The sequence below is a fragment of the Eucyclogobius newberryi genome, unplaced genomic scaffold, assembly GCF_026437365.1.
Source record: "Eucyclogobius newberryi isolate DKJ021-1_F unplaced genomic scaffold, fEucNew1.0.hap1 SCAF_12, whole genome shotgun sequence".
Lineage (NCBI taxonomy): Eukaryota > Metazoa > Chordata > Actinopteri > Gobiiformes > Gobiidae > Eucyclogobius > Eucyclogobius newberryi.
In genome coordinates, this window is record NW_027315746.1 from 22,347,838 (window position 1) to 22,365,844 (window position 18,007).

Here is an 18,007-nt window from a genome sequence, read left to right on the forward strand (position 1 = left end):
GCCTAAACCCGTGTTTGCGTGCTCAGAATGCTTTGAAATGAATACATTTGATTTTTTCTCAACTTGACTAAATAAGTCATGAATTGACAGAATTCACATACATTGTTATTTCACACTACATTTCCCAAGATTCCACAGTGCAATCTGCAACCTACGTCACAGTTCATCTCAGGTCACTCACTTATCAAACTCACTCGGTGAGTGTCCTTGGATCTGCGGGAGAAGCGCCACATTCTGCTGCTCATTTAATCATGACCTGTCCCGTAAGTAACACTGGTGAGTTGACATCTAAAAGCAGTTTTATACTTCCTTATTGAAGAGCACAGGCAGCATGGCTGTGTTTAGTTTTCATTTTCATTTGAGCTAAACTAACGTTAACGTTGCAGCGCAAAATGCAAAGTGGTAGGGTCAGCAGCGTTAATGTCAGTTTCAGGTTTCATTTTAAGCAATTCAAGTCAAATGTGTTTTGAAAACCTTCAAATCAGGAAGGAATTGTTTGCCTGAGGGTTACGTTGAAAAAAGATTAATGATGAGTCACTGCTTCATATATGATCGTTGCTTTTATCTGTTTCTCAACAAATCGGTAGGTTAATCCTGACACAATCTAGAAGAATTTCGACATTGATCCGAGCAGATAATATAATAGATCCATGACAGAAAAGCACTGATGGGAGATTTACATAAGTCATGTGTGAACAAAAGCGCCATCTACTGTCTAAAAATATATCGCCTCAAGCCCAGTACCTCCTAGTGTCAAATTCTAATGTCTTGAATTTGATTTGTTGGGTATGGTTTCATTTATTTTCATTAGAAGTAGCAGTATACCGGTTAAAATGAGTGTGGCAAACCCTACTGTGTTCTTACAGTATTATGAGCTGTTTATTCCCAGGGCCCCTGAACGCCGCTGTGGCTCCTCTTGAATGGCTGCTGGGGACTTGGAAGTCGGCTGAGCCTGGAGAGGGCACCTTCCCAAATATAAAGCCTTTCTATTACACAGAGACACTGCACTTCACTCATGTTGGACAGCCAATCATAAACTTTATGTGAGTTATACAATATTACATCTGCAGATTTGAGTGACTTGGTTCACTCGGGGGCTGCACCAGGGGCCCTTTGGCTCTTTTTCAAGCTTCATGTTTAATTGGATGATTACTTTGTAGAAATAATTACTGCTGCTACAAGCTGAATAAACACATTTTTAATAAAATTTTACCAGTTCATAATGTCACTTATCAATAATTTGGAAATATTTTTAGTGGAACTAAACTGACATTAATTATGACTATGTCCATCAACCACATACTATCCTTAATTTTCTCATATGAAATTATATGATTATGAATATTAATCGTCATATGTTCATGGTTTAATGTAGCCACGTGTATTACCATGGTGAATTGATTTAATGTCAATATTCAATCAATTAGACATTACTTGGTGTCGCCACGCTCTTATTCTTCATCCATGAATATATATTAAATCCCCATAAAAAATTTAATGAAGTTAAGAAAAAGTAAAGGTTGTAGTTGTAAAATATTGACATGTAATGAATCATAATAAAATATTTGATTTGAAAGATAAAACGTGTTCACCTTGTGGAAGCTTGTTTATTACTACAAGATAGTCATCCAAATAGATAGGGGGCGCTAAACCAAGCCAAAGTGAAAGGAGAGCCAGTCCAGTGCAGACCCCATAATCCAGACCTATGCACTTTACATTGTTTGTTGCATGTTTGTGTTGTAATGATCTACCACTCTTTAAAATCCTGATGCAGGTTTAATGCTTTTCAAGTGGAAACGCAGAAGCCTCTTCACCGGGAGACTGGCTTCATACGCATCAAACCTGGAACAAACCATGTGGCATTTATAAATGCACAAAATTCAGGTATTTATTTATATAAAGCATTGGCAAATATGCATTTATGCCAACATAGATATGTAGATTGAATAATAAGATATTTGTACCAATATACAGGTTTGGTTGACATCGAAGAGGGCGATCTCACAGATAAGCAACTGACCCTGCAGAGCTGTGCTTTGGGCAGGATCTCTTTTGCCAAAGAACCCAGCGTGCAGCAGGTTAACTCCTTTTGAATGATATTTCCTACAACAAAACGCACTATATTAGACATCTGCAATAACATCAGATGCTTGTTTTCATCCGTCAGATTTCTAGAGTGTTTCGTCTACGGCCGGATGGAAAGTTGGAACAGACAGTTTCTATGGCGACAACCAACCAGCCATTGACGCAGCACTTGCACATCACTTATCAGCGAACATCCTGAGCCAACAACCTGGCACATATTGGCCTCAGATAACTTGCAATGACCAGCGTCAAATGTATTTCCTTTACAACTACACTAGTGGTTGTTTCTTGAAGTTTCGGAATTGTTGCTGTATTATTTCTATGTTGGTCAAGCTGGAACTCACGGCAGCTGGTATATTATTTAACTAAAGGTGTATGTTAATCATGTGTTTGGCTTTCACTGAAATATAAATATGAAAAGGACCTGTAAATATATATAAATGCTCTGTTACTGTAATTTGGGCCCGGAAGTTTTTTTTTTTTTATTATTGTTTGAGGAATTAAAAATTGAATTGAATGCTGCATAAATTGAAATGGTTTATTGTAGAATATATACACACAGTTATAAATTAAAAGAATGCATCATCACTCAGGCAAACTGCACAATCATTCTGACGAGCCCTTGATGCTGGCTCTATATTCTGCAGTTATTTACTGCACAATAACATTAAAAGTTTGGAAAACAAAAACAAAAAATCCATAAATACTATTTACAAGAAAAAATTGGCTGGTAAATTGTACCAATAAACCCTGACTCGTAATTAGTCAATTTCCCCTGCCTCAAAAAGGCCGTGTACCAGCATAAGTGCATGTTTGGTTTAGTTAAAAGCTGGTGCACAGTCCTCAACAGATATAAAACACCTTATGTTGCACACACTTGGCACAACTAACTGTCACATGGAGCCTTCACACAGCGATGTTGAACTCATCCAACCTGATCACATCCCATGCATAACTTCCAATGTCTTGGCAGCTCTCCTACGCTGAAGCAAAGAAAGTATAGAAGTGTGAAAAGTTGATCAGTGTGGGACTAATGCCCTCCATACTTTACAACAAGCCCAAGCAACAAAGACTCACTGCTCTGATAACAGCCCGGACACAGATGGATCGAATAGCAACTGGATGTGATGAGTCAGTATTACTCTTTGGATGAAAAGCAATACCTGGCAGCTTGAGCGTAATGGTTGCTGATGAAACAGTCGTCAATGATTCAGCAGCAGAACAAGCCTTCAGCCATATATTTACTGAGAAACCAGTCTCAGCAAACACTGGCTCCGGTGGTCTTCATTGCTCTTTCATGATGTAAACATATACTGACGTGAGGAAGTATTTCAAAGAGTCTAGAACAGAAGACATCCAGTGGTTCTCGGGAATAAAGTCTTTTCTCACCACACATTTCGCGATCTCAGTCTGGGTAAAAAAAAAAAAACAATGATTGTTTAACTTGTGTGAAACGGTACTCTACTTCTAAGTGCCGTGTTTGTAAATGAATAAATAAAATCATATGCGTACTCACCCATCCTCCACGGCGCTTCAGCCACTGAACCAGGTACTTGCGAACAAACTGGCCTAGACTTTCCACGATGACATGAACACTAGTCACATGACCTTGTCTGACACAGTCCACTGCCAAAGCACCTGCTACAGCATACATGGCCACGACCTTTCCCCATGTTATACCTGGAATGAGAATTAATGATCATCAATAACAAGAATATTCACATCTTTAAGCCAGGTCCAACTCTACTGATATATACAGTATGTGACCTGACCTTTTGCCATCATTGTTCCTTGCGCTAAAAATAAGCCATAAATACCAGATTAAAGTCAACAAACCAATGCATGTGTGTTTAAGTGACTGATAAGACACATAATGCTGCAGTTAAATTGAACCTGACCAGACTTGCCTTCCCGTGTGTAGGTGGTTGTGACGCACGTTAGGAAAACTGTTTCACATTCGGTGCCATAAAACTCAATAGCACCATTTAAGCGGGTGAAACTAACCTGAATCCCACGTACACTGGTAATTGGGATCATCCGGATAGTTCCACGTAGCATTAGAGACCAAAACGGATTGTTATAATGACCGTGGATGATGCAGTGGCCGGCCTAATGGCATTAACCTCTTTCAGGCCTTGCTCTCGCTGTCTGAGGTTAAAGCTTAAAGAGAGATTAACTGTCCGAAGAGGCTAAAAAGAGTCATGTCTCACTCCCTGCTCGGAAGAAAGACAAAAATAGACTAAAGATTGTCAAGGATAAAGGGAAGATGAATGGAGCAGAAACAAACTATAGCTCAGGCAACACAAACGCAAATATGATGGATTTTCCTTGTTCAATGTGATCGCTCATTCATCCAAAAAAAAAGGTTTTATCGTACATTTCTCCCACATTTGTTTTTTTTTTTACAGTGTATCATTCCTTGACATTGTATGAGCCCTTACATCGACTTCAAAGCTATTTTAGATTGCAAGTAAAACAAATCATCCAGTGCTTTCTATTTATATCCACTTTAACCACCACATAAGGCCGGGCAGTCCAAGTTGAACGCTTTGTTTTCGTTCTGTGGAATCCCACGCTGTGTCTAAAAACAACATCCCTGTGACGTCTAAACAAGCACAACTGCACGCCGAACATGGACATTATAGCAGGACGGCTTCCATTTTATCTTTTCATCAAGTCAATGGGCTACATCTCATTCTTTCCAGACTATTTTAAACCTCAAAAAGGAGTCCACTTGGAGAGCAGACTGTCTGTGTACGCGGTCGGGCTGAACGAGAAGACAAAACATTTAAACTAAAAATCTAATTAAGTAGTGCAATTACAATTACATTTGTGATTTATGTATTATTTGTAGGATTCTGTTCATATTTAACAAGTTCAAAAGCACTAACACTGAGAAATATGATGTGCATTTAACATGTTATAGAAGTCAGGGTTATTTTATACATAAGATATTATTTTGTTTTTTTAGAGGATGCTATGTTACTCAAATAATTGCAGATATTGGTGTGTTAAATTAGATATAATTTCAGCTATAGCCTACTACATATTAGGGCTGTGCTCAATATATCGATATCGTGATATATAGTGATGGACTTCTTGGCAATACATGTATCGATGTGTATCGTGATACTTTTAAACAACATGAAGTCATTAGAAATTTCTGAGATCTACACTTCTGAGCTGCATCAAGATCGAATCTGAGGAGCTGAAAATGTGACTTCATCATAAGACAGGTGTATTCTGATACTGAGGACAGGAATTCTAATGTCTTTGGTTATTCTACTTAAAAAACATAATTTTAGTAAACTTTTAACACCCTTTTTAAGGTATATCATGAATCGGGACGTGTATCGTATCAAGTTCGCTGCATCGAGATCCGTATCGTATCATGGTCCCTGAATCGGAATACGTATTGTATCGTGAGGTACTAGGCCAGGGGCGTCCAAACTTTTTTCACCAAGGGCCGCATTTTGAAACTTAAACGGGGCAGAAGGCCACAAACAACTTGACAATGTCGAAATAGTTGAATGACAAAGTGAATCATTCGAAATGTTGCATTTGACATAATTGCGATGAGCCTCCACACTTTTAATTAGACCTAGAATATTAATATTAGATTGGTATAACATCAATATGCCTGAATCTTCCCAATTTCACAGTAAAAAGTACTACTTTTTGTTGTTTGGGCCAACATAGCAGGAAGCTGGAGGGCCAACAAAAATTGGTTCGAGGGCCGCATTTGGCCCCAGGGCCCTAGTTTGGACATGCTTGTACTAGGCAATACCCGACCCTACTACATATCTTTGTATAGTTGGAAGCAGTGCTGTTCCCATTGGCCGGCAAATTGGTCAAGGCTATTTAAAATAACGTTGCATCTAGTAAAACAATTTAATCCTTATTTTGAATTTAAAATTCACACCAATAAAGCAAAATAATTAAATCATATAATTGTTCCTCATATTGACTGGTCACAATTTGCCATTTCATTCAAAACAAACAAAAGGGCTTAGCTCATGAACATCAACAAGACAAACTTTAGAAAATAAATCGCTTCTCAAAACAACAAACAAATGCTTTTATTCCTGTGCCATTTAACCCAAAATAAACCATTTTGACTCCTCTGAAAGCTGTGGTACCCCTAACCTTTTAAACCAACGAGTAAGTGTTTTTGTTTTGCCCCAAAGACTACCGTATTTTCCGCACAATAAGACGCACCTTTTTTCATAGTTTTGGCTGGGGTGCTTATACTTATATTTATATACTTATACTTGTACTCCGGAGCGACTTATATGTGATATTATTTGTTATTTTCACACTTGCAACCGCATTTCATACTCCAGTGCAACTTTTATATATTTTTCCTTCTCTATGCATTTTTGGGCTGGTGCAACTTATACTCTGGTGCGACTTATAGTCCGGAAAATACGGGTATATTGTAAAAGCAAAAATGAGCCCTTTCTGCAAGTTTTTTATGTCTTGTCAACCTGGAAATAAGAGCTGAAAGCAGCTGAGCTTGGGGCGGTCGCACAAGTTCCACTTCGCCATCTGAAGCGGTTCTAAAGCTGAGCCTGCGCCTCTAATGTGTGTTTGTGAATATCAACAATGTGCAAACGGATTTGAGAGTATGAACTAGTTAGACACATTCAGACACCTACTTCTGACGATTCAAAAAAGCCAATAGTTGTGATATGCAATAAATTCCCTCACGGTTTTGTTTCAGATTAATTGCATGGTCCTATTAACACTGTTATCAAATTAGCATTAGATATTATATTAGATATCATTATTTTGTCCGGGCCAAATACATAAATACAAAGGTTTGTCATCTGCACCAACCTGTGGAGAAAATCTCTGTGGCCACACCAATAAAGGCATCGGAAACCATGTTCTCCATGGCAACAGAAATGTTCAGCTGCCGCGCCACATTTCTGTACAAACTGGGCTGTATACACTCCAGCTCGTCACCTGGGTAACAGATGAGGATGAAACAGAAGACGGCAACAATGTTCATGGTCAAACAAAGAGTGCAGTGCAGAATGTCTGGTAGCATTAGTAGAGATAAATCGGTCATGTCACTCAAGTTAGCACACTACTTAAAAAGATAAAAGTAAGATAACGCTGTGCCTTTGTCTCACTTACCAAGGCAGAGAAGCACCACTGATACATCACAGACAGATCCATTTGAACAGGAGAAATTGAGCTCCGTTTTCGACCATCCAAGTCCATTTTGGTTAAGTCTTGAAATGATGTAGTCCTTGCACAGGGCTTTAGACTGTGACACCAGTTCTTTATCAGTCAGTGAGCGATCAAACACGTCGAGAACCTCTGCAGCAAAGCCAGTAGAACGCCACAGGACGTCCATGTCAGAGCGATGTGGACCTCTGGAGTTAAATCTCAGTGGATGGGACAATAATGCACCTGTGGGAGAGAGCAGCATGCTTCAGTTGGCATCAAGAACATCAGACTGGACCATTCAAATTATATGATCAGTTTTTAATCATTCTCACAGAAATATGGTAGGCTATTTAGCAAAAGAAATGATAAATTAAATGTAGTCACACAAAAATAATGCTTTTAGATAGCATTTTACCATCAAACATACTAAACAGGTGTATGGCCAGACCAACATTGTCTATGTCTAACGGACTAAACTTATATAAGATTGTTGTTGTTGTTGTTGTTGTTGTTGTTGTTGTTGTTGTTGTTGTTGTTGTTGTTGTTGTTGTTGTTGTTGTTGTTGTTGTTGTTGTTGTTGTTGTTGTTGTTGTGTGAGAGAATCAAAAATATTGATACACTTTCTGAGCGTCATGCAAAATGCACTCATATCGGCTCAGAGTCAAAATATGAACATAAGATGTTGAAGAAGAGTTAGTGGGGCTTGAAAAATCATCACTTACCTTCATGTTCCCACGTAGGCTTCAGGGATGGTGCTGGTGGACGGTCTTCATGTTCAGGGAGGTGAATGCTCCTATAATCGTACTTCCCCGCCGTGGCGCCTGTATTCCATCAGCATTCCAGCATTGTAAAGTTTGGCCCTGGCAGCGCCACAGCGCGTGTACTTCTCAGTTTAAGCAGTCGCGATCTAAAGGCGCGTAAGACGCAGCGGGAGCACGCCCACCTGTTGGTCCACCTTCCCTTTGACGCCCACTGGGTGGGTTTGTTTTACAGCTCGGGGCCATCAGCGGAGGTGGAGTTAGTGTCCAGACACATCACCTCAGCGCGCATGAAGCGCTCCTTAAACTGAATCCAAGCCATGGATCTATTATAATATCTGGATAGGGTACGCCCCTTCTGCCTCTGGCTCCAAATTGAGTAGTGGCCACTCCGTAGAATGCAGCCTTTTGGTCGGATCATTTCAAGAGTTCGGCCTCTAAAATTACCAAACATGCTAAATTGTTTGTAGTCTAAAAATAAAATAGAAGGAATTTCACTCTTTGACTGTTTCTAAAATACTTTAAAAATATTTTTTTAACCTCCCGGAGAACGGTGTACGCGCACCGAGCGCGCACGTAACCCTCATGAACGAGCCTCCGGAGAACATGTGACGGAAACTAAACACAAACAGAAGAAAGTGACCAGACGAGACCACGATACACGTAAGTTGAGTTTGTATGTCATTCCTCACGTTTCACACATCGTTACAACGATTACACAGTCAACACAAGTAAACACAAACTAACACAAGCTAACGTTTAGCTAACGTTTAGCTACACAAAGATGCATTGGAACGACACGTCGTGATGGCTCATGACTTCTGCAAATAAATAACTCATTATTTCTCCTACTAAATGTTCTAAGAGACAAAAGGTTAAGCACAGATGAAGGAAAACTAGAGAAAGAAGGGGAAATAAAGTGATGTTTGTATGATGTGCAATCAAAAACTACAAATAATTCAAATACAACCTGCTGAAATGGGTCATATCTTACATATATAAATGTAAACGTATTTAAAAGTGACAGTCGTGTTCTCACAGGGCTGATAAGACGACATTTGAGGTTTTATTACATATTTCATAATGAAGTGTTTAAACAGCAAAGCACACGCTTGTTTTCTATAGGAATGTCATGGATTTACTTCTATGGAATATGTAGAGATTTAGCAAACATGTCAGTTATGTTCTAACTTCTAAGGTTTAAACTTATGCAAAAGTAAATGACTTGGTTCTAGCTTTAAACATTAATGTGAAAAGAGGAACTTTTGTGTTACAGAGCGAAATGTAAATCTGTCAATAACATATTCCAGCTTTTCTCTGTTAAATGTGCATAATATATCAATTTTCTAATGAGTATCTTTCTCATCTTCAGTGCTGACCAGTGAGTTTGGTCTGTCTGTGCTGTCCAGAGCTCTACAGGTCACTACAGGTCACTGCAGGTCACTGCAGACACAGAGTCATCTCAAGTAAACTCCTGACGACTCCAAAGCAAAAGGTATTTTAATATTAACTTGTGCCTCGACTAAAAGTAAACAGTGTAGAATCAGTACTTTGAATTTATAAAATGTCTGTTTTGTTATGACCAAAAAAACTAAATGATAATTGTTCTTCAAAAGAGACACTGCTGTGTCACATGTGTCTGTAAAACAGCTTCAGGACAAACATATTAAGTGTATGTTATATGACTTGTATAATCTAAAGCTGTGACATGTTCTGTTTGTCCCTCAGTCAAACGATGGAGCTGAACGGAAGAGTTTACTGAAGTCCTTTTCATCAGAAGACTGCGTAGCCATGGAAACAAAGTCTTGTTAAATACTGAGATATTCAGTATTTAACGCAATAATGTCACATTCATGTGCATATAACTGATGAAAAAAGAGTGTTTATTTTACCATTATTATTAGTATTATCTTGTCTTATGCTAGCTGTTTTTATTTTATTTTTATCTCTATTTTCCCCCTCCATTCCTTATTAAGAAATGAGAGGTTCTGTCTATAGGAGTTTTTGTTTATAAGAGTTCTTCTATTAAGATCGATCTATTAAGAGTGTTTTTTAAACTTCCTATAAGTTTTCTGTCCTTTTCCTCTGTATCTACTGTGTTGCAACAACGAAATCTCCCCATGTGTGGACAATAAAGGAATATCTTATCTTATTCAGTATGTTCTATTTGACTTATACAGGTTGTTTTATCATTGTTACTATTTTTATGTTGCACTGAATCACCAAAGCAAGTTCCACTGTTTGTGAATTCTGTTCTTTGACAATGGCAATAAACCTTTTCTGATTCTATTAATGATGATAATAATAAACAGTACACAGACTCCAAAACTCCTTAATAAGGGACTCCCACATTGTAGCTTTAAAACTCAACTAAAACTGTGGCTAAAATCAATTTATCATTTGTAGTTATAATCAGATTTGCATTTATTGAACAAGTTCATTCATGTTCATTATTCTTATTAAATACATTAATAAACAAATGTGTTTTGTATTTATTAAAGATTGACATGACACAAAAGGAAAAAGTGAATATAATTAAATACTGCTTAACTCAATTATGTAACAGAATTGATGATTATATTTTATATTTCTTCTCATTTTATTAAAAAAAAGCATATTGGCCAAATCATATTATGTAAATAAATAACTGAAAAGTTAACAAAATATATGCCCAAACCAAAAACTACAGAAAATGATGAGGACGTTATTACACCTCTAAATGTAATTTATTGTCATTAAACCAGACTTTTTATCTTAACACTTCTTTATAATTCTCTTAAATATCAGACCTTTACAACATGATACATGTATATTTATAGATGGATATAACAATCCATCATTATACGTTACGTAAACAGACTATTCCAAAAGTCTGTGTTGACTTCTGAGTCTTTCACGCTGCTGTGACGTGCGCGCTCCCGACGCCAAAGCCTTATGGCGTCACAAAAGTGGGCGCAAATGAGACAGTGTTCGGGAAGTAATGCGGAACTAAAAAGCTTTTTTGGAACCATGCGCCAATGAGCACGCTCCATAGGTTTCAATGGCGGCCATCTTGGCTTCCGGGGGCTTGATCCAAGCACGTTTATGGCGAACAGTCTTTACGTGTTCGCAGAAGGTGTGGTTGGTAGACAATTTAACTTCCTTTGAGCCAAAATTTTGCCTACAAATCCCTAGAAGTGGGCTAATTCCCCTACATTTTGCGCAGAGGCAGATCTTAGCAGTCGCCTTTTGCAGTGAAGCCTTCAGCAGAGTTTATGTGGGCTAAGAAGTGAAGCGTTCCGGTGCCAAAAGTGTCGCTTCTAATCCTCAGCAGACAAATATAGATGTTCTGAGTACAAGCCATACTCAGTCAGGTAGGTAACTGCCTCTTGGTGGGAGATACATTCTTAAAATTAAAAAACAGAGTGAACAAAAAGATTCATTAGGCTAGGTCCACAAGATAATCAGACACATAGGCTTGCTTGTGGAATAGGCCTGCGGATTTTATTGCCTATAGAATACATTTAATTAGTTGAGACTTTCCCCTTTATAAAACTATAAAAATAAAATTAACTTTGATATGCCACAAAGTGCATATAAACTATCCAGACCATGCGTATATTTGGCCACATGGTGTCGCTGTTTTATCTTTAGCCTCAACATATTTTCTGTTGACGAAACTCGCTCACATTCTGAGCCCATCCTATTTTTATTTTTCATTTTATTGGTTAAATGTTTGTCTTTAATTTGATTAAATTTAAACATATTTATTATATTCTTGGGGAATAAAACATAGGGGACACTACTGCCAAATGTAGTGTCATGTGAATCTGGGCTTTTCGGCAGGAAAGAAGAAATTCTAGAGGTCAAAACTGAAGGCTGTTTTTTTTCTTCCTGTTTCAGCAAAATTCCTGTCTTAAATTATTGAATTGGTTAATTGAAAACCACGAGGATGTCAGCAGAACATTATTGGCTGACATTTTCTGGGGGATTGGACTAAAACAATGTTGTCAGTTTGCATACAATAAACAAGATTGTCTTACAAATTCAGTAATAAGTAATGGTATCTGGGACAACACCTGACTGTGGCATGTATATACAATGACAAACACACGCACACCACATTATTTAGATGTATTTTATATTATATGTGTGGACGTTGGACTCATGAACACTTCTTAATCACTGTCACGTTAACCATAATTTTATCTCTCACTGCACTGGTAACTTTCTGCACTACATCTGTATATCTGTATAACTGTAAATTTGTGTACATATTAAGCCGATTTTAATTTTTTATTCTATTGTTTTTATTTATTTTAATCTGATTGCTTATTGTTATAACTTATTTATTGTTCATTGTTTTATTGTTTTGCGTTGCATCGAACCACCAAACAAGTTCTTATGTTTTTGAATTTTTTTGTTTTCAGATTCTGATTCAAAGAAAAGGGCGTTGCTAACATAGGTGTCAGACAGAGCTATCTTTTCATTTGTGTACTTTAACTTATATCAAGGTGCTCAAACTTTTAATTCTTCTCTCTTTGTTCTGCTGTACAGATTCCTTTCATTCCAGCCAAGCGCTCGATGTTACGCACACGTTTGGGAGACTCCAAAACACACACCCATCATCATCACTGGCTCTTGGCAAACAGGTAAAACCAGAGAGAAGAGCGAAGACCGAAGAGCTTGGCATAGCAGGCCCAGCCCTCGTACCACTGGACAGGAAGGGCTGGGTGAAAAGTGACGTTTGTGGGAGGATGACAACTTGTGTCAATTCAACTTTGCTCTTAATAACACATTATCAATATAAATGTGCATAGTTGGTTACACTGGGTTAGCTTCACAAGGCCTTTGTAAACTGTTCAAACTGAGGCCCTCAAACAGGGGGGGAAAAAAGAAGAAGAAAAAAAGATAATGTTAAAAACAACTTTACAGAGATACATAGATTGGTTTTATTAAATACTGGGGTTAGGGTTGCTTTAACCAGGGCAAAAACCTCTCTGATCCCATCCCATTCACTGAACTGCCAGTCCAATGAGAGGCAGCAAAGTCGGAATGAGAGGGTGGAGCCAGCCATGAAACAGGGTGTGGTTGTGAAACCAGCAAGAGTTCTAGTAATTTCTTGGGATTTAAATTGCGCTGAATGCCTTTAGTCAGTCATTCATTGTTACTCGTCCATCTCTCAGCTTTCCCTCTCTCCATCCCTTTGCTCCGTCACTGTTTACAAGTATCTTATCATCTTTGTCCTTCCATTCTGAAGACTGCTGGAGCTTTGATTTGAATGTGTGGACTCTGGACTCGTTTAACTGGTACTTGGATACAGACTCCGTTCTCCTTGGCCTGGCGGTGCAGCAGTTCTCTGATAGATCCAGAGAGAGAGGTTCAGGAGGTAAGTCCATGTATAACTGAAAAACTTCAGTCTCTTTCACAGAAACTAGTGAATTTGGGTATCTATGCTTTACTGTACAGACAGGTTTTCTAGGCCTTTTCTTATGTCGTGTAGTGTAGACATTAGTTTCCCTCTGCTGCGGTGGCCCGTGCTCATCAGTTAGGCTGGGCATATGGCCCATGATCTCTGCCTCACCTGTTTGACAAGCTCTATTAGTCAGCATGAGAATATTTCATTGTTTTAAACCGACAGATATTTCACAACTTCTCAGAGGCACATGTTGATTCATTGGATTATCTGTGATGGATGAGTACACACATAGCATAAGCATCCAAAAAATTAGCAATAACCCCCTAGTATTAATTTGTTCATGTTCAAAGTGTACTTAAATGTTTTAATCATGGTAGAAACTTGTATCAATGAGGTTCAATGCAAATGTACAGCTGTCCACTGTTTATTCAGTGCGAAAAGCAGATGGTGAGGTTCCTGTGTGCTCACCTGTCCAGAAAAGACCAACGTATTTAGATCTGTTTTATAATTGAATTGTAAATGTATTTTCTTTTTAATTCAGGCTAATACAGGGACAGAAAAAAGCTGTCAACATGTCGCGGCAAATTGCATCAAGCGTTTTATTTATCAACGATTACGTTTATGAAAAATTAGGTGAGTAGTTTAATTCATGTGTGGAATTACATAAAACTTTCATTGTTTATGTTTACACCTCTGGTTTTGTTTGTAGATGTCCGGATCCGGGACTTACCTTTAATGCCGAGTCCTATAGATATGACTGTTATACTGCTGACCTATGTCTTCTTCTCTGTGTACGCCGGGCCACAATTCATGGCCAACCGCAAAGCATTACGATTGAATGCAGCTATGGTGATCTACAATCTAGCCATGGTTTTATTTAATGGCTTCATTGTGTATGAGGTGTGTTTCCAAACCCACAATAACAATAACAAAATAAAATATGTCAATGTTTATTAACCTTTTTTCCACTCTTAGTTCTTGATGTCAGGATGGGCTACAACATTTACATGGAGATGTGACCTGATTGACACGTCCACCAGCCCAGAAAGCCTCAGGGTATGGCTTTAGCAACACATGATTAACTATGTCTCTGATCCACTTAAAGGGACACTGAGGTTTAAAAACTCCCATAATTGGATGAAAGCAAAATTTTACATTGATACATTCCAAGCAAAGCAGTAACGTTTCTATAGAAACAAATGGGTGGAGGATGTCCTGTTAGACTTATGCCAAATACATACTTCATAAGAAGCGAGCAGTTTGTTTGTGCCCCTCGGGCAGTTAGAACAACATGACGTCATTGTGTACAGCCTTTGTTCAGCCATTTCCGCAGCTGAGCAGAACTTTGTTCCACAGGGCTGTCCGTCAAGTAGGTTGTGTTTGGCTAAATTATATCAACTGAGCTGTCTTGTGACAATAATCTCCATAGCAACAGCATGGAAACAGTTGTTGGGGATCAGCGGGGGCGGGGTCGGCTGCAGTGCCTCTGGTGACTTATGAATACCAGAGCCGAAATGAACTTTGTTCTTATTTTAGGTGCACAAACTTCTTGCTTTTTTAAGTATGAATTGGCCTTTAGTGCACCTTTTTTTTAAATTTTATTTTGGATTTAAAGTGCATATATTTATCCCCTTAACAAATAGATGATACTATACCAGATCATACACTGGTCATTTAGTCATTTTTGCCATTGGTGCCACCAAAATCATTTTTTGCCAGATATTGGTCAAAGTCTTGGCAAGCCACAGATGCAAAGAAATCAAAATGTCCATAAATGATAATGTAATGCAGTTTGACGGTAAGGAAAGCAGACCCCTTCTGTTTTGACAATCTGGACACACATTCCTAATATGTGGTTTTTGACACTTTCTTCCACATAAAACATGACATTCTGGGCCTTTAAGCTCTCACATTCTGAATTTTAGAAATTCTCTTATCACCCATGCAGATAAAGCAGATAGAGTTCAGCTGGAGTTTTCTTTTTCATCCCTTTTTGCACCTTCCTTTTGTCATAAGATCAACACTTTTTCTTTGTCATTTCTCTGGGCTGATTGGCAAGTGTGGGTTACTTGGGTTATTGTATTTTCATTAGATGAAAGAATCATTTAAATGGCACCTTTTTAGTGCTAGAAAAACTGAAGCATCCAATGCCATTTCCCGATGCTGCATATATTCTAAATGTGTTTTGTTTTGCTTTCTTAGATGGTTCGAGTAGCATGGCTGTTTTTTATTTCTAAATACATTGAACTTCTGGACACGGTAAGTAATGAGTCAGTTGTATGCCAACATTGCAACTGTTCATTTGTGGTAAATGTCTTTGTTACATTTCAGGTGTTCTTTGTGCTAAGAAAGAAACAAAACCAGATTACATTTCTCCATGTTTTTCACCACTCCGTTATGCCCTGGAGTTGGTGGTGGGGCGTCGGTCTTACTCCTGGTAAGCAGCATACATACAATTTAAACATGCATGATGTCAGAACATGAAACGCCAGGGGCCTGTTGCTAGAAGCCGGTTTAGTTTAAGTTCGGGTTTAGTTTTAGCAAACTCAGTTTTCTGTCACTCGATTTAGTTTTAATCAGCTGTGAGCGCAGTGACATGTGACACACTCAAACCTTTGGATCAGGATCTCTCTTTTTAATTTAAGAATGAATGTTTTAAATATCTTCGTACAAGTGTTTTGTATGCATGTGCATTTCATACGTTTAAATCATATTTGAATCTCATTGCTGTTTGCACTAATTATATTGAAAGAATGTATCATACTTATTATGTGATTATCTTCATGGCATTCTATGGCAAATTAAATAAATCACCTCTACTGCAGAACTGCAATGTATTTGTGTGAACCTATTAAAAAGATTTGTTTTTTAAATGCCCTTGGCTCCTGAGATTGCCCCTTCCTCTTCCCTCCAGGCCTTTTCAGGCCCTCCAAACAACCTAATGGTCCATCTACCAAATATTAAAACATTTATATTTTCTATTGTTTACTAGTTTAGAGCTGTTTTGTACCTGGTTTAGTTCTGGTTCCATTCTGGGATAGTCCTGGTCCATACCTGGTTCATACTAACCTAGTCCTAGTTTTATTCTGAACTGTCAATTTTGCAAAGCAATGTTGGTCAAGCCATTTGTATTTTATTTTTCACATAAAAATGCATTAAAATGTCTCTTTCAGGTGGAGGAATGGGGTCTTTTCATGCCATGGTGAATTCTGCCGTCCATGTCGTCATGTATTTCTACTATGGACTATCTGCTGCCGGCCCTCGCTTTCAGAAATACCTGTGGTGGAAGAAGTATATGACTGCCATCCAGCTTGTATGTCATAGTTCATGTTTGTACATTTTCAAATTGACCTTAAACCACTGATATCTATTTTGTTACATTTTTCTTGACAGACTCAGTTTATTATGGTGTCCGTACACATCAGCCAGTACTACTTTTTGGAAAAATGTGACTACCAGGTTCCCTTGTGGATTCATGTCATCTTGATGTACGGCGTCCTCTTTTTTGTCCTCTTCTCTCACTTTTGGATGAAAACTTACAAGGGAAAACGGCTTGCAGCCTCAGAGAGCACTAAAAAGCTGAATGGATCAACCAAAGACACCATGACGGTTGTGGCCAATGGTAACCACATGAGTAACGGACATGCTCCCAACCACATCAACGGAAACATATTAATGGCCAAAGTAAAGGAAATTTAACCTGAAGACTCTGCATTTTAACTTATTTAGGACAGTCATACTTAACACTGCCAAGGACTCTGTTGCTGCACACAAATTACACAGCCACCCTGTGTCCATGCAAGCCTGGACTGCCTTTGAAAGTACACACACTTGGAGTATGTGAATGGCATTCTTGTGGCCAATTTTCTTTGGTGTATGTAACTGTTATGGTCACTTAAGACTGGTGCTTTGCTCCAATTTAAACTCTTTAAACTTATCTTTAACTTTAAAGATGTTTTGGAGAATTGCACAATTTCCACTGAAGTATACCACATGTAAATACTAAATGAATGACCAAAGTGTTAACACGAGTTTGATAGTAAATGTGTTTATTTATCTTTTGAAATAAAACTTTTTTCATTTTGATTTGTAAAATGTTTAAACTAGTGATGGCCGTATTGAAATGAGCATTTTGGCACAGCTTCGAATCCTCGAAGGGCATGCGCTAGGGACTTTAGTCAATTGAGGGCTTTAAACAAATCACAGAACAGCGAGTCTGTCTCAAACCTATAACTCTGTAAAGTCTCAACCTGCTCCTACAAAGTTAGACCCATGTGTCAGACCCATGGTTCGTGGAAAAGTAATAATTAATCGATAGTCCTTTGGAGTTTGTGCAGCGTCCTCACTCAGACACTCCACGGTACAACACGGCACACGTTTAACACATTGGTGCAGTGGTCAACATTCAGACATTAATTTCTTTGTTTGAGATTTGGTTGTGTCAAGAACTGCCCTGTTCTTCTCAGATGTTGCTGCTTTTCCAAAGTTTGAGAATAAAAGCACAAATAAAGTGAATAAAACAGACTTTTTCCCTCCACAGAAGAAGAATGTTGGCCATTTTTTAAATAAAACTTAAAATGTAAAACAT

The 18,007-nt window shown here is 38.2% G+C and overlaps 3 protein-coding genes and 1 long non-coding RNA gene across 4 annotated transcripts; 3 read left to right on the forward strand and 1 right to left on the reverse strand.

The window, feature by feature from the left end:
• Nucleotides 1–103: 103 nt before the first annotated feature.
• Nucleotides 104–2,504, forward strand: thap4 (THAP domain containing 4). The gene is made up of 5 exons (XM_072441471.1): nucleotides 104–276; nucleotides 890–1,043; nucleotides 1,775–1,884; nucleotides 1,975–2,078; nucleotides 2,168–2,504. The coding sequence occupies exons 1-5, from the start codon at nucleotides 252–254 to the stop codon at nucleotides 2,282–2,284; spliced, it is 510 nt and encodes a 169-aa protein (XP_072297572.1). The 5' UTR covers nucleotides 104–251; the 3' UTR covers nucleotides 2,285–2,504.
• Nucleotides 2,505–2,593: 89 nt separating this feature from the next.
• Nucleotides 2,594–7,487, reverse strand: bokb (BCL2 family apoptosis regulator BOK b). Its single transcript, XM_072441470.1, has 4 exons — nucleotides 7,228–7,487; nucleotides 6,925–7,053; nucleotides 3,602–3,765; nucleotides 2,594–3,495 (listed from the first exon to the last, which is right to left on the reverse strand). The coding sequence occupies exons 1-4, from the start codon at nucleotides 7,448–7,450 to the stop codon at nucleotides 3,370–3,372; spliced, it is 642 nt and encodes a 213-aa protein (XP_072297571.1). The 5' UTR covers nucleotides 7,451–7,487; the 3' UTR covers nucleotides 2,594–3,369.
• Nucleotides 7,488–8,611: 1,124 nt separating this feature from the next.
• Nucleotides 8,612–10,359, forward strand: LOC140355744 (uncharacterized). The gene is made up of 3 exons (XR_011926019.1): nucleotides 8,612–8,684; nucleotides 9,394–9,516; nucleotides 9,750–10,359. It is a non-coding gene; the product is annotated as an uncharacterized lncRNA (long non-coding RNA).
• A 2,743-nt stretch (nucleotides 10,360–13,102) lies between these two features.
• elovl1a (ELOVL fatty acid elongase 1a) lies at nucleotides 13,103–17,514 on the forward strand. Its single transcript, XM_072441473.1, has 8 exons — nucleotides 13,103–13,389; nucleotides 13,961–14,052; nucleotides 14,129–14,319; nucleotides 14,395–14,475; nucleotides 15,622–15,678; nucleotides 15,751–15,856; nucleotides 16,593–16,732; nucleotides 16,813–17,514. The coding sequence occupies exons 2-8, from the start codon at nucleotides 13,992–13,994 to the stop codon at nucleotides 17,116–17,118; spliced, it is 942 nt and encodes a 313-aa protein (XP_072297574.1). The 5' UTR covers nucleotides 13,103–13,389; nucleotides 13,961–13,991; the 3' UTR covers nucleotides 17,119–17,514.
• The last annotated feature ends 493 nt before the right edge of the window (nucleotides 17,515–18,007 follow it).